General features: G+C 42.7%; 1 protein-coding gene across 3 annotated transcripts in view; it reads right to left on the bottom strand.

Annotated features, from left to right (window-relative positions):
- The window catches only part of MORC2 (MORC family CW-type zinc finger 2), a 40,925-nt gene that overhangs the window by 16,409 nt on the left and 7,859 nt on the right, over window positions 1-16,657 (bottom strand). For all 3 annotated transcript variants that reach the window (XM_081037525.1, XM_081037524.1, XM_081037526.1), the window contains exons 3-8: window positions 14,914-14,948; window positions 8,957-9,025; window positions 8,329-8,419; window positions 4,359-4,467; window positions 557-716; window positions 336-447 (exon numbers count right to left, since the gene is read on the bottom strand). In XM_081037525.1, coding sequence (XP_080893651.1) covers window positions 336-447; window positions 557-716; window positions 4,359-4,467; window positions 8,329-8,419; window positions 8,957-9,025; window positions 14,914-14,948 — 576 coding nt within the window. The remainder of the gene's footprint in view (window positions 1-335; window positions 448-556; window positions 717-4,358; window positions 4,468-8,328; window positions 8,420-8,956; window positions 9,026-14,913; window positions 14,949-16,657) is intronic.

Below are 16,657 nucleotides of genomic sequence, written 5' to 3' on the forward strand. Positions count from 1 at the left end.
GCCCCACAGATACCTGGACCTGTCCTGCCACTGCCCCACCATGGACCCAGCAATTCCTTTCCACTCTCTAGGCTCAATCTTTCTGTCAAATCAAGGAGCTGGAGTAAGGGATCATTTATGTTTCCTCTTGGCTTAGCTGAGGACCTTCTGTCCTTCTACATTACCCCTCTGCCCTGTGGCAAGAAGACGAGGAGCTTTCAGCTTCATTAACTCTCAAACTGGGAAATGCAGAGATTAAGCTCTCCCCTCTCTCCCTAAGGTCACCTCCCGAGCTTTTCCCTGCTGAGAGAATGAACATCGGTTCCAGGCTTCCCGCCCTTCCCAGCCACACTCACGTGCCCTCTGGGGAAGTCTCTGCCATCTGGATATCTCTTGGATTTGAGATGATGTCTAGCTCTGGCTCTCCATTATCCATGAGTTTGAGATTGAAGATGATCACCAGTGTTCCTGGGGAACAGAAATCCTCCTTTTGTTCCGCCAGGCACCCCTGGCCCCTTCCCAAATCATCGTGGCTCTGCAGCTTTGGATTCTAGGGGATGCAGAATCCCCTACTTACCACTGTCCCCGGGAATCTTCATGAACTGAGTCATCACTTCCTCCTCACTGTGGAAGGGAGAATACTTGTAGATGAGCTCTGTCTCGATGGAAAACTTCTCCACGTTGTCTATGACAGGTTCCCGGGATCGAGCATTCCAGGTGGGCAGTGGGACTATCACCTGTGGAGTAAGCACAAGCAGACATTTTGAGGGAGACCCCAGAACAGCCTTACCCAAAAAAGTGCATCCATCTTGTCCCCCTCCACACTGTCTGAGGCAAGAGGCCCCAGCTCCGCAGCCTGGTGCCAGACGCTGTGGCTGTGGCCCCTCCCAAGATTCAGCCTCACATCTTCGGTCCCCAGGGGCATGCTGGCTTATGTCCTGGGGGTCTCTGCATAGGCAGCTCCTTGCTTGGGCTGTTCTGGCTACTTTCCTAGTTTGGTAATAATTCTATTCTTTCCACTAGGAAAATGTATTTGCAATTACCTAGTGAAGCTGAAGATACACATAAACATAACCTACAACTCAGCAATTCCCCTCCCAGGTATATATCCTAGGAGAACTTTTGTACATATGTATCAGCAAATATATAAGAACAGTAAAATATCCACTGCAGAGTGGATAAATTAAACTGCAGCATATTTATACAATGGAATACTGTGCAGTGAGAAACATGAACAAACTAATAGCTACTAGTATCAATATGGATGAATCTCACAATGTTACGTGAAAGCACCAAAATACCAAAAACAAACAAACCTACAATGAGTCCATTTATATATTCATAAAAAGGCAAAGCTAAACTATTCAAGAAAGCATACACAGGTGACAAAACTGAAAAGAAAAACAAGGAACTGATCATCACAAAAGTCACCTGAAGGCAATTCCTTCAGAGGTGCAATAGGGAATCTGATTAGTGAGGAGAACACTGGTGACTTCTACCTTCAGTCTATGATGGTGGCTACACGGGTGTTCCTTTCATAAATATTCTCTCAACTGTATATACATTTTAATACACTCTTCCATATGTATGGAATTTAACCCTATGGGTAAGTAATGTGTTTTTTTTTCCCCTTCTTCCGCCTCCCCCCAACCCCACTCCGGTTCAAGCCGTTGTTTCTCAGTCTGGTTGTGTAGGACACAGCTCCCTGGCCTATGCTGGTGTTATCAGCCTCGCGCTGCCCCTGGCTGAGGCAGTCGGTCATGGAAATCAAACCAGGACCTCGGCATTAGGAGCACAGCGCTCCAACCACCTGAGCCACTGGGCCGGCCCCCAAGTAATGTTTTAAAAACTCCTACCCTCGTCAATTACACCCCAATGACACTGGAAAAAAATCCTACTCCTTCTTCAAAAACCATACTTCAAATGCCACTTCCCCAGAGGCCTGCCTCGGAGTGCTTGTTCCCTTCAACCAGACAGCTGCCCAGGGAGCCCTGTGGATGGCTGACTGCTGGGATTCCCTCTGTGAAGCAAACTAATCCAGGCACCTCAGAGGTTCAAAGGAGATAGCCCACTGTGAGGAAAAAAGAATTCTGTTTTTCAGCAAGTGCCAGGATAATAAACTGTTAAGAGTTTCAAGACATTTGCTGGTTTCTAAGAAGCTTCATGTCTATACAATCCAACCCTAGAGGTGCTATGGACACATTCCCATCCAGCCAAAAATGATATTTTGAAATCTTGGCTGAGTTCACATGAGAGTACAAATCCAGAACAGTGACCTAGTACCAAGTAAGGAAAAAATGTCAACCTACGTTTTTCACCAGGGAACTGAGTTCCATTTGTGTTCTGTGAATTTGTACCTCACTCTGCACCTCCCATTCTTCACAGCAGCCCCAGGTGACAATGGCATTATTTAAACCATGGGCATTCACTTCCACTGGCACCCATCCCTGTCACTGGAACATTTCTTTAGTTTCAATGTCACCACTCTCCTGGTTTTCCTCCTTCTGGACACTCATGACTCCTCTGCCACTTTCTCTTCTCCCCAGCCTTTAAACATCAGCACGACTGAGATCCCAGGTCCTCTTCTCACTTGACACACTCCTTCAGGTGACCTCAACTGCTACCAAGAATCCTGAAGCTCAGGCCTCCCCCAAACTCCAGACCCAGACTTAACTTTGCATGCCCAGGACAAAACACCCTTCCCCTCCCAGTTGCCTCTTCCATTCTTCTGCAGCTCAAGACAGCCCACTATGCCCAGCTGCCATACCAGAACCTGAGTCATCCATGACCCCTTTTTCCTCTTTCCTCTAATGATCAAAAACCAAATCTATGGGTCCAATGTACTAAAGAGATGAAGACTCCTATTTCTCACACCTCCCTGCTTTGAGTCCCACCAGGCTACACACAGCCAGGGCCTTTCAACTGGTCCACTCCAACAGCCAAATCCTCCCAATCCAATCACCACACAATAACTAATCTTTTAAAGACAACCTGATACTGCCACACCCTTGCTTAACTTCCCTTTAATGATTGCTTTTAATAGTCCTACACACTCACCAACGCCCTGAGGTCAAGCCTGACCTGGCCCTCCCTGCTCTTCAAAGGCTACCACCTTTCTTCAGGTGGCCCCTCTGCCAAGTCCCTTCCCACAGCCTCACCAGCCCTCAGGGCCGTGAACAGACTATTTCTATTGATTTAATCACCCTTCTCCCACCACCTTCAGTCAGTAAGGAAACATTCCTGAAAACCCCAGCCTGGGCAAAGTTCTCCTGCCCTACCTTCTTCCTGAAGTCTGCTCTTCCCAGCTGCAGCATCTCCCTCACTCTATGCTGAATGAACTGACACATTTACCAAAAAGACAAACAAATCCACTGGCTTGCCAAGCAAAGATGGTAAGAAAAAAGATAGCCTTCTATTCCCAACATGAACTAATTTGCTATGATTTAGGCTCACATCTAAATAGGGCCAGTACAGATTTAATCATAGCTAATTGATAGAAATGAATTTAGATTAAAACTTGGACTGAATTCACCTATTTGCTGATATGACAGCTATGGATTTCTCTCTGTAGGCCTCCATTTCTCACACATGAAAGAAAGTAAGAGTCCAGTCTGAAGCTGGGCAGACTAAGGCCTTCCCCGATTCATCCATGAGGGGGCAAACACCTCACTAGAACAGCTTTGCAGATATCAGAGTCATCAGGCAATGAAGAGAATCAACTGAGTACATGTTTAGCTCATATAGTGAATTAATTACCAAATGTTTCAAAATCAGAATACATTCATTAGGCCTTACTTTCAGCATAGCAATAATCAGCTGGGGCTGAGTATCAGCTGCCATTTAGCAAAGAATTTACACTGATGGTTTCCAAATGCTCACCAGCTTCACTACCTGCCCAGGCCCTATAAGTATCAGACTTGCAGCTGACACAGATGCTTAGAGCAACATGTTTCCTCAAAAGGAAAATGCGCTCACAGCACATTCCACAAAATCACCATCATATGGGAAAGACAGTGCTGCTCCAGCTGTGGTTTCTACCTATACTCACGGAAACCCAAAATACTCCCCCCGATAAAACAACTCTCCATAGTGACAACCTGCCAGACTGAATTCAAGCTGCAGATCTAAGGGAGCTGCAAACACAATTCTTGGTTCCTGCCACTTGATTGGGTGAAGCTTTGAATTTTTACTTCCTCTCACATTAAGGTATCTGCCTTAACCCCTCAACCAATTCAACCACCCAGTTAATCCCATTAACAGGGGCATGGCTGCAATCTTGCAACCCCAAAGAGCCCAGCATTGCAAATGATCTATGAAAACAGCCTGTGCAGACCCAGGAAATGTGGACTGGTGACTCATACCACGAGTATGGGACCTACTTCATCAATGCCTTCCTCTTCATGAAAGGTACGAGACAGGAAGAGGCAGGTCATAGTGTCTTCCTTCTTGGTGAAGAGGATAAAATCCTTCCCAATGCGCATTGAACCCCTGAAAGGGAAGCAGAAATGGGTTATTCTCCCAGGGATTCAAAAGCTCATCTGAAAAAAAGAGCAAATCAATCTACCTTCTGGACATGACTGAACTGCCTTTGGGGGGCTCTCCTAAAGGCCTCGCTAAGGTCTCAGGACCTGAGTTGAGTTCCATAGCCCTTGTTCCTTCTCCTCCCATCTTACACACCTCCTGTCTGCTCTTCCATTGACTTGAGTCCTTATAACCTTCTCAACCACACTTTGCCACCATGCAGAGCTCTCTCACCACCCTTCTAGGGCACATTCACCACCAATCATTAGCCCCAGGTTAGTGGCACCCCCACGTCACCATTGTGGCTGTTGTCACAATGGTAACAATCCTGCCTCCCATGCTCTGGGTTTATCCCAGCCACACAAGGGCTGCTATACCCTCTGACTGTGCCACCACCAGATTTCACTCCAGTAACTAACACCTTCAACACATCATCTTCCATGCTAACTACGTCCAATTCCCATCCTGTCGTTCCTTCATTGATACAAACTCCCCTCCTGTCCACTCATCAAACGACAGCACCATCAAGGGAACGACCCACTGCCTATGCTCACAAATCCTCCAAAGAACGGTACCATCCCAAGGCTCAGCCAAATGTAGGGGCTAACCACATAAAATCTAATTCTTGATCATAGTTTTCAAGAAGGTCTATGACTGGCTCAGGTCCTATTAACTACAGCGATCTTCTGTCTCAAAATTGTTTTGCCACTTCGAGCTCATTATGACACAGGCAGGTCCCTGATTTGGGTTTCTGGGCAATGTGCCTTAACACTGACTTCCACAAGGCAAAAGTCTGAATTCAATCAACTGCTTCTTCCGCTGTTTGGCCAGATTAAGCCATGCAAGCAGCAGGCCAGGACAAGCCTTTCCAGACAACATGGAACAGTTACCCGGCAGAAGCACTATACCAGTGGGAGGACTGCCCACTGAACAATGGGGCTGTGTAGCTCCTTTCTTCTGAGCAGCTTCTGCGGCCTCATGGCTATTATCTCATCAGTCTTCATAATACACTAAGGAGGTAATGGCAGTAAAATGCCTTATTACACTCATCTATGTACAAATACAAACCAGGTTGGCATGCCAAGCACACAAATGAATGCCATGTCCAATTTCCCCAAATGCAGAGGAAAACGCCCAGGACACTTGGCACCCTGGTGACTGTCAAGTTCTGTTTCTCTTCCTCCAGTTCCTGAGTTTCTGGCAATCCTCCTTCACCTGACAATTTCACAATCCTCCCCCTTCTTCCCTAAAGCTTTTGGGTGGCAAAATGAGGCGCATTATCTTGCCTTCTGTCAAAGCTTATTCTTGCCCTAATTTGGTAAAAACTTTGCTTTGTGCCTCTTTCTTCCCTCTGTCTTTGAACGTGACCTTGGAGGCTGAACAGCAACAACCCAAAAATGCCACCTCTCTGACTAGGGCTGTTTCTCAGCCCTAGTCTCACCACAAATCACTTCCTCCTGAAACTCTTTTTCACCTATGGGTTACTTCTAAATTGGTTTCAAAATGAATTCACTCTGAACACCAGATGGCTCCATCTCAATGGATCACCTACAAAAATTGTTCTACTAAAATATGCTAATAACACTCTCAACTTCTGTACACTTTCCTTCCCAGTCTTCTAAGCACTTTCAGAGTCACATTTCAGTTGCTCCAAAAACTTGCTCTGGAAGGGAGAAAGTCAGCAATTAGAATCCTATTTTCTAGATTAGGAAACACATTCAGAGAGATGAAATGATTTGCCTGAGGCCACAGAACTAATAAGACAGGTAGGAGGTGGCTGACGTACAGTCCAGATGGTAAGTCAGGGTTTCTTACATCACATTGCCTCTACGGGAGTTAGATCACCACACCAGAATCACCTAGGGAACCTAGAAAAATGCAGATTCCTAGGGCCTACCCCAGACTCACTCAATCAGGTCAGGAGTCTGACATGGAAAGATCAAAAAAAGGAGAAATTTTTTTAAAAGCTAGAAACCAGGCTAGGGCTCTCGTAGCAATGTTAACATTTCATCCTTAACCAACTCAGTAGATATTATAATCCCAATTTACAAAGGAGAAAAGCTGAGGCTCAGAGAATAATTAAGTGGCTGAGGTGAGATCTGAACTTTAGTTTGTCTGACTTAAGTGAGATGGACACAGCTCCAGCTTTCCAGTCAGAAAGGCCTGGTTCATATCTCTGCTCCACACTTGGGCACTTTTATACATTTGGGAAAATCGCTTCAATTAATAATTGATAAACCTCAATTTCCTAATCTGAAACTAAGAATAGTACCTACACCTCAGAGAACTATAGTGAGGATCATTCACGTAAAGTTTTTAGCACAGTGTCTGGAAAATGGGAAAGTGCCTGTTGTTACCATTTGGTTTCTGTCCTGAGAGACAAATCAAAACGTCCAGGGACTGGGTCCCTGATGTCTTTGGGAACACTCTCTTCCTTACACACCCAAAGCACACACTGCTTATGAGGACAACCAATGCTGTTGACAGACCAAACCATCACCCTCTCTCTCAAACAAAACACGTTTCCACAGCAAGACTGGAAACATGACTCAGAATTCCATTTGTACAAACTCCATTCCACTAAATCTTATTCCATCCAAAGGTATGTACAGCTGGAAGTGAGCATTTCAGAAATAGAAATCTTTCTCCTGGGGCTTCACTCAAAACCAGAACAACACATTCCAAATACCAAACAAGTGGGAACCAAGGGCTGAGAAAGAAGTCCCAAGGGCTTTGAAGACATTAGGGAGGTCCCTACTACAGGACCTAGCAGGACATGGGAGTGGAGACCTCATCCACTGAGAGGGAGGGTTTGGGTCTCTCTTACTTACCCTGGATCCCCAGTGTCTAGCATGAAGTGCGACATGTGGCAGGTGCTCAGAAAATACTGCCACGCCATAAAGCGACCCCCTCACTCAGATACAGGTCTGATAATTAAGTTTGCGAACTTATTGCAACAATGTTGCTAACCTTTTTTGATATCGGAGAGATTTTTCATTATGAATTTGTACCAACTAGACAAACAGTTAACCAAGTTTACTATTTGGAAGTGCTGAAAAGGCTGCATAGAAAAGTTAGACGACCTGAACTTTTCACCAACAATTCATGGCTCTTGCATCACGACAATGCACCAGCTCACATGGCACTGTCTGTGAGGGAGTTTTTAGCCGGTAAATAAATCACTGTATTGGAACACCCTCCCTACTCACCTGATCTGGCCCCCAGTGACTTCTTTCTTTACCCAAAGATAAAGGAAACATGGAAAGGAAAACATTTTTATGACATTCAGGACATCAAGGGTAAATACGACAACAGTTCTGATGGCTATTTCAGAAAAAGAGTTCCAAAATTGCTTTGAAGGAAGGACAACACAGTGGCGTCAGTGCATAGCTTCCCAAGGGGAGCACTTCACAGGTGACCATGGTGATATTCAGCAATGAGGTATGCAGCACTTTTTCTAGGATGAGTTCACGAATTTAATTGTCCAACTTCGCACACCCCAACCCCACAGAACTACCACCCAAGACCTCAACCACAGGGTAAAATAAGAATTTTCAACAGGAGAGGTGCAGTCCAGAGAACAGTATCAAGAGAAACCTATAGCTTCTCCCACCCCACCCAGTTTTGCATGTTCATACTTTTCCATCTCTGAAGTAAACTAAGCTGGACAACAGCTGGTAAGTCCCCAAACCCCTCCTTTCTGATTTTCCTTCTGTTCCGTAATTACAGTGATGGAGGGACAAGAAGGAGGAAAGTTTTCATGGGCGAGAAGCAGGAGAGCGGCGTTTGATTGTTTTCAGTCCTGTGACAGGCTTCTAGTATACTTACGACTTTAACCCATTCCCATACTGCCCAATCTGGGTGGACTCAGGTGTTCGCTTGGCTGACTTCCCAAACTGGATTACACTGGCAGCATCGCCTGAAGTGGCAGACAGAAGAGAAAGTGAAAAGTTTGCATTTCTTTCCCCAGCTCCTCAAAATCAAAGGTTTGAGCCTTGTTAACCCCAAGCAGGGCTGTGTATCTACTGAAAACTTCTGTCCAAGGAAATTCACAACTATGAGGCAAATGGAGGTAATCCCTGACTGGCCTGTCAGTGATGTCATCACTATGATCTTGTTCTGTTACCCAAAGATAGTAATAAGGCTTGGGGCGGGGGCAGGGAGGAGGAGCTGTAGATTCGACTCCAGAATGTTGTGCAAGCTGATAAATATAATGTCAAGAGATGGGTAATTTCACTGACTTCAGTTTGCCATTTAGATCCTATCTCCCATTCTAGGACAAGACCCGGCAAATCCATTAGTGGAATTAAGCCTGAGATGTTGCAACAGATTCCTCTCTCCCCAGGTGGATCTTCTAGTTATAATAGTGCAGCAACAGAGAAATAAGTTAACACGGTAAGTGTTTTATACAAATGGTTATGTCCTCCCCAAAAGAAGCAATCATCTCATCACTTACTTGGATCCATTCCTGCTCCATCATCCAAAAAGCAAAGCATAAATCCTCCTCGAAGATCCTCTCGCCTTTCTGTAAACAAAGCAGCTTCCATTACTGGGTGATTAACCACCAGATCACACCCAACAAGAGTATGATCAGAAGGTAGATCAATGCGAAGGTCAGTCTGAGAAGGTCAGGTCAAACCTGACCTCTCTGTGTAACAGACCTAGCTAGTTAAATGTCAGGTCCCTCAAGGGTAGGAATTCCCAAAACTTCTCCAATGCTTTCTAGTTCATGACAAAGTTTAAAACTCTAGAAGGAGGACAGCTAATACCTGGCCCAGCATCTAACCACACCCAGGACCACTGAATAGACATGTATTTCACGCATACCTCAATCATCCCTCCACCTGGATTACTTGTATCTCTGCCCCCTGCTGTGAAACCCAAGCCACTAAAATTCTTCAACTACTACATGCTATATCTTATCAACACTGCTCAAATCTAACAAGGTTTGTCCTTTTGTGGGTTAAGTACAAAGTGATCAAGCCAGGCATGCTATGGGCACAGTGGCAGCAGTTGCTATCTAGAAGATGAATTACTGAGTCGCTGTGTCACTATCCCCAGGCTAACTGCAGTTTCTGAGCTATCTGTCTTCTTCATCACACCCCCTGTACACTTTGGGTCCCTGAAATGGCTCCCCAGTCCAGAAGTGAGACGGTGCAGTGAAAGCTGTCTGGTTCCCAGTTGGATAGGCTTGACTGCAAGGAGGAATAGTCCTTTGACACTAAGTTACAGAGCAGCTACGGCAGGGCTTCTTGGCCAACAGGGAAGGAACACAACAGACTGAGTGCCATTCCAGGGGGTGGGAGACTTCTTTCTGCAGCTGTCTTCTACAGTGACAAGTGGTTACTCAAAGTACTCTGGGTCACAGTTTCCGAGGTGTCTTTGACCCAATGATGAGGACTAGGTGGGCAAAGGAGGAACAGCATAGGCCTTGTAATCAGGAGAACATTTCTACTAAAAGGAAGGAGGTCTTTGTAAGGTACTACAGTAACAAACCCAAGGTGCCTGGGATCTTACTTCCTTATTAAAGACTTTTTTTGTCTTCCCCAAGCTGCAGTTTACCAACTTTATACATCTATCTAAGCTGAAGAGTCTGTTTAAAATGCTTTGTCCTCCCCTCAGGCTAAAGATTCAAGTGAGTCATGACAATGTTCTGTTAAATGGACTAGTTAATATAATTTAAAATGCTATTTCAGAAGTACTATAAACCACAGAGATTTTTGAGTATCACTCAGTGTTCAGGAAGCTGAACTTTGGTGAAATAATAACAAGTGCTTCTTGAAAGTTCAAGGGCAAGGACCTTCCTGGAAGTACTATCGGTACATAAGAAAATTTCTCCTTTTGGCAGTGCCTCTTAACAGAGTCTGGAGAACCCAAGTGAGATCTAGCAAGCCAGAGCAAGTGCAAGAAAAGTACAAAAAGGCTTCCAAGTTTCTTCTGCAGGAAGCAAAGTATCATATGGAGACTCAAATTGGGTCAGTACAGATCATGGAAAAGTGTTCTATATCTAGCTAAGAGGCATTTGCTATCTACTTCACCCATAAAATGTACATGAAGACTGCTTTGGGACCTAGAAACTGGTTTGAGCCAAGTGCATCTGAAAAGTCCCCAACGGTCACTGGCATTTCTTGAACACTACCTAGGAAGTTACTGCTAGGCCATTGTGTCTCTTAGAGCAGGATTTGCAGGCTGTTTTAGCACAAAATCATCACTTAACAGTGGATCTGAGATCCCGTTCTCGCTCAACCACTTCATTTCAAAGATTTCACTTGTAAAAGATCCTCCGGGCCACATAGTCACCAATAGCCTGTATGCAGCTACTGTGTTTCCCCCAAAATGAGCCCTACCCCGAATATAAGGCCCCCTATAGATCGTCAGCCAGATGGACGCATTTTAGTACGTTAAGACGATGTTCCAGAAGAAGGTGACATGACTGTATTTGAATAAATGTACATTGTTGTATATCAAAAAATAAGATGACTGGATTAAGAAGCTGTGGTACATTTATACAATGGAGTATTACGCAGCCATAAAGAAGAAAGAAATCTTATCATTTGCAACAACATGGATGGATCTAGAGAACATTATGTTAAGTGAAATAAGTCAGAAAGAGAAAGACAAGTACCATATGATCTCACTTATATGCGGAATCTAAAGAAAAGAATATGTGAATGAACTAATCAGAAACAGTTTTGGGGACACAAAGAAAAAACCGAGTTGTTAGATGGGCGGGGGGGGGGGGTCGCTGGGGATAAGGGGAAAGGTTAAGGGATTAGGAAGCAGCTGGTAACCACAAGATGGCCTCAGGGTTTTTTGAAAATTAATTTGGGGAACGTATTCAATAATGTTGTAAAGATTTTGTTGGGTATCCGATGGACATGTGTCCTATTTGGGAGACCACCTCAGAGATACTGTGGAGGCCTGATCATGGCATTGTACACCAGAAGCTAAACATTAATGAATGCCAACTATAATTTTATATATATAATGTGATGGCTCAGTGTGAGGTCGGAGGGATAGTGGATGGGGGAGGGGGGTTCACAGTGTGAGGGATATAAATGATGAACGTCTAAAAAAAATAAAAATAAAAAAATAAGACATCCCCTGAAAATACGCCCTAATGCGTCTTTTGGAGCAAAAATTAATATAAGACCCGGTCTTATTTTCAGGGAAATACGGTATAAGACCCGGTCTTATTTTCGGGGAAATACGGTATAAGACCCGGTCTTATTTTCGGGGAAACACAGTAGTAGTATCCAGATCCATGGTCATGTGCAACACTGCTTCAGGGCCAAGAGACACTAGCCGACAGAGCAATAACTTCATCTTTATAAACAGCAGTGTGACACTTTTACTAACTACAATGCTTATCTCAATAAGCTCCACCCTGGATAGTGATTGTATGGTTTGAGGTGGTACCTGAGAATTTGCATTTCTAACATACTCCCAGGTGATCCAAATACTGTCCGTCAGTGGACCACTCTTTGACAAGCATTGAGCTAGAACAAGTACAAGGCTCTCCTGCTCAAAACTTTCTCCCCAGACAATCCATCAGTTAGAAATACATTCCTAACACCTGATATTTACTTTAATCAGCCAACAGAGTGATATCTGAAGCCTCTCAGGAAAGGATTTTTGTGGAGGGGGGGCTCTGAATAGAGGAGAGTCTAAGCAGCTGGAGGTTGTATGCTCCCCCTCCCATCATACAGGTTGGAAACAAGACAGGGAGGGCAAAGCCAAACTGCCTTCTCCGAGTTGAGCTTCAACTCCTGGCAGCAGCTATGGAAGATTATCAGAGCCAGTTTGGAAGGCTGCATACCTAAGCTTCCCCCAATAAGTCTGGCCTCTCCAAATTAGCCTGACATCCCTCCATTAGAGTTCTAATTGTCTCTTCACTGGGGAGAAGACATAAAAAAGAAAGAAGCAGAAGAGATGTAAAATAGAGCTATCAGTCAAAAAGTCAAAGATGATAAAATACTACTGTCCTAATGCAGAGGTTGTAATAAAATGACATCCAAGTTCATCATCATATTTTACAACCTGTTTGAACAGTATTTGTTTCAGTTACATTTGCTCCAACTTATCTTCCAGTCTACTTCTGACAGGCACATTTTGATCCGGCCCCATCTGATAGCAATACTTTGGGTAAGTGAACACCTACTTCTACAAGTTGACAGTCTGGTTTCTTCCTCGCCCTTCTTAGGTTTAATAGAATCTTCTAAAAATGTGACTTTGTGGTGAATTCGAACTACATCTGATGCTTGGGAAGATTTCTAAATTCAGTATCAATCTTGTTTCAGAATGGGAGATAGAAAATTACTTTCCCCCATGTGTTAACAAGAACTTATATTACAGGCGTATCTCAGAAATACTGCAAGTTCACTTCCAGACCGGTGGAATAAAGCAAATCGTAATCTTTTTGAAGGATCTTGCCTTCAATTTATAAAAAAACGCAACATCTGTGAAGTGCAACAAGTGAAGCGCAATAAATCAAGATATATGCCTCTATGCGATATTACTAATTCTATTAATTTACTTGTAAGATGAGGTTGCTTTTATTCCTCCTGTTGAATGTGTTAAATGAGGCACTGAGGTAACAAAGTATGACACCTCAGTCCAGATTCCTAGTCTTAGAGTAAATTAAGTCTTTTCCCAAAATGCTATATAGGGCTTAGTGATTCTATCACACCATTTAATCCTTAACTGCTTTGACAGTTCCCTCAAGATTGAGTTATTGTTCTCTAATCATCTGTAGAGTTCTAATTGTCTCTCCAATTAGCCACTAAGTTCTCTAATGAGAATTTAGCAAAGCCCCAATTTCATCTTCTCGGGACTCTTACTCCTGAAGCATAATAGGAGTAGCACTGAGCACTGAATAAATGCACACTGGGTCTTTTTTTATTTAAACTGAAATCCAAGTGTTCGGCCGCATTTGAGTGTGAAGGACATTTCCTTGCTGAAATTCACCCACTAAAGGTGGAAGGAGCGGGCAGAGATGATCTTTTTTTAAAAGTTTCTTCCAAATAGACTTGGCTATGATGATTTGTCCTTTTGATGTCACTTGGAAATAGAGAGCCTCATTCTCTGCTTTGCCATCGTGCAATGAATAAAATAGCCGCCATTTCTTTCAGAGGTAGCTGTAATTACTCCCCACTAAAGCACAATGAGATGTAAGATACACATTGGCACCTCCATCTGGCCTGAGGGTTTAGTAACCATCTTCTGCAATGCCTCTTTTTCCTGTTTCTTCTAAAATTAAAAGGAGTCATTTTCACCACTTTGACAGAGCCGTTTGGACAGAAGACTTTCAGAATTTAAGCAATTAAATTCTGTTAACTTTAACAGTTGACATTTAGCTGTTCTCAGTATATACTTTGTTCCAGAATATATCAGAAACTCTGGAGAAATTCATCATACCTGTGGAGATTCTTCATAATTATATGATATTGGAGGTTCTGAGAATTACTTCTTGGTTGTGTGCTTGTTTCCATTTATCAAATAGGTCTATGAAGAAGAGGGGTTATTTGATAACTGTATATTCCCACAAAAACACTCAAGTCTTCTCAGAAGCTAGCCAATGTTATTCAAAATATTACCTCAAGCCTTTCAGAATACTTCAGAAAGGTTTCTCAGAAAAACAGATCACGCATCCAAATTAAATTTAAAAGCTATCTTCCTCCATTCTGCTTCCAGATTTTTAGCATTCAAATGACCAAAAAAGAAAAAACGTGCTGGTACAAATATTGAATAGGCAGAAAGCAAACTATTTAAAAAAAGAAGAAAAAAAGGCCAATGATAACGACTAAGAATTCTTCCACTGTTGCACCCACTTTAGGGGGGAACAAACCAACAAAAAAAGGCTCTTACTCCTAAACAACAGAGCCAATTAAATAAGCAAAGCAGCCCTTCTTCCTACCTGACACCTCTGTCTGAGAATATCTTCTCTGCAGGCCTCAGGAGCAACCCAGTTACCCAGCTGTTTTATGCAACTCACACCACCATCTATCCAAGTTGGGACTGGTCCTCATCAAGGTTGCAGAAGGAGAAACTGGCCTCCAACAAGATCTCTCTTCGGCTGCAGGTACCACAAACCTCGTCACCTGCTAACTCCAACCAGTAAAATCACCAATAGCTAATCATCACACTCCCTACTACTCTACTTCATATCTCCATAAATCTCCTGGTGGCTATTTTAATAGATCTATAAATCTGGGCACCCCACGTTAGTTTCTTTACACCAATGTTCTCGGTTTCTATTAATGCCTAACCAGGTCTGCCTTGTTTCTACCTAAGATTGAGAGTAATTATGCCATCTCTCCAGGCTCCAGGAACCAGTTATTTCCCACTCATTTCTTCTTAGGCATAGCAATAAAATACATTGGGCATAGAAGAAAGAACTGATGTCTATCTTACCTGCATAAATATCTATTCTAGTGGCATCAGCATCTCTGAAAAATTAAAAGAAACAAAATCAAGAACCAATTGAGAACATGAAATGTCAACTATGAAAATGCATAGTATTTTGAGTGGAATGGATACTATTTTGAGTCTATTTTCAGGAAGTCATACAGAAATTCTGTATACATTAAAGCTGTATTTTACACTTGGCAACACAATTTCCGTTGTATGTCTGTGAAACTCCTCTGGAGCTCCAAATTATTCAAAATAATCACATAAGACATAGGGACTGAACACACACACACACACATGCACAGTTTGTTTGTTTTTTAAGAAGAGCACAGCTCACAGTGGCCCATGCAGGATCAAACCGGCAACCTTGGTGCTACCAGCACCATGCTCTAACCAACTGAGCTAAAAGGCCACCCCTGAATATATATTCTTAAATACAAATTTCATAGTAAAAACATGTAAAAGATAAGTAAAAACGTTCCCCTTTAGATACTAAGAAATGACTTAAATCTGTGTTTTTCTCAATTGATCACAATCACAAAAAATGTTCCAATAACTTGTCCATTTTTCCATCTCACCAAGATATTGAGAAGAAAGAAAAACAATAACCTGCCACAGAGTCAATGAAAAAATCAGGTCTTATGGTATGCACACTATAATTAGCAGACCAATTCACAAGACCATAACCTTATCCTCCCTAACCTTGAAAGGAAGTTGAGGCACCCCATTAGACTCTAGCCACCAGCTAAAATACAAGTTCAGTTATCAACAAAGGCTTCCGTAAAGGCCTGGAAGTAACCTAGTCCAATTTTGCCAACTGAAGGCAAGGAAAATGAGGCACAGAATATTTAATTGGTTTCAAATGCAAAAAATCCACTCAAATCCATATAGCTGTACATGTACCTATTCCCAAAAATTTTTTTAAAATTTCAAATATGAGAGGTTGGCAAAATGTGCATGGAAGGAGGAATACATACTCCCAGGAACCTCCAGCTCACCATATGATATACAAAAAAGCAGTCTGCCACAGCACACCATGGTCTCACTAAGCTAGTAAGTGGCAAGTCCAAACATAGTTCCATTAGGCTACAACATTTTAAAATATAAAAATTATGAGTCAACCAGGATTGAAACAAAACTGGGAGTTTTCCAGTTAAATAACTTGTAAGCTAGCATACTTCCATGAATAGTCCTGTGAATAACAATAAACATAACAGCATAGGTTTATAGTATAGACATAGGTAGACATAGAAAATTATCAGCAAGCTCATTAGCTGGGGATCTGTTTAGAAAGTATTTCTACTGTCAACTCAGCCTTTTCATTAGTCATCAATACCTGGTCAATAAACAATGTCAGGATTTTATGTTTGCATTCAAAAAAAAGACTAAGACAATATTTTCATAATATAATTATAAACAGAATCTTGATTTGGACTTTGCTATTTGTTTATATCTGAATCAACCTAATCTTTTCAGTCTTGCACAGTAACATTTATAGGTTTCTATCACTAAGAACTCAGTATAATAACAGTGCTAAAGAATGATTTCTTCCAAGCACAGCTGCTAACAATGGAAGATGCTTTGATCAACTGCAGTCATCTGGCAAAGAACTCTGGCATAATTTTAAAGACAGTAGATGGTGTACTCTCCTGGTAACACAAATTAAATCAGAGATGGTCCATTAATTTGATTCCTAAGTTTCTATCTTAATTCCCTGCATTTCACTACAATTATCTTGCTCTAATAC

Source organism: Rhinolophus hipposideros (assembly GCF_964194185.1).
Source record: "Rhinolophus hipposideros genome assembly, chromosome: 24".
NCBI classification, from domain to species: domain Eukaryota; kingdom Metazoa; phylum Chordata; class Mammalia; order Chiroptera; family Rhinolophidae; genus Rhinolophus; species Rhinolophus hipposideros.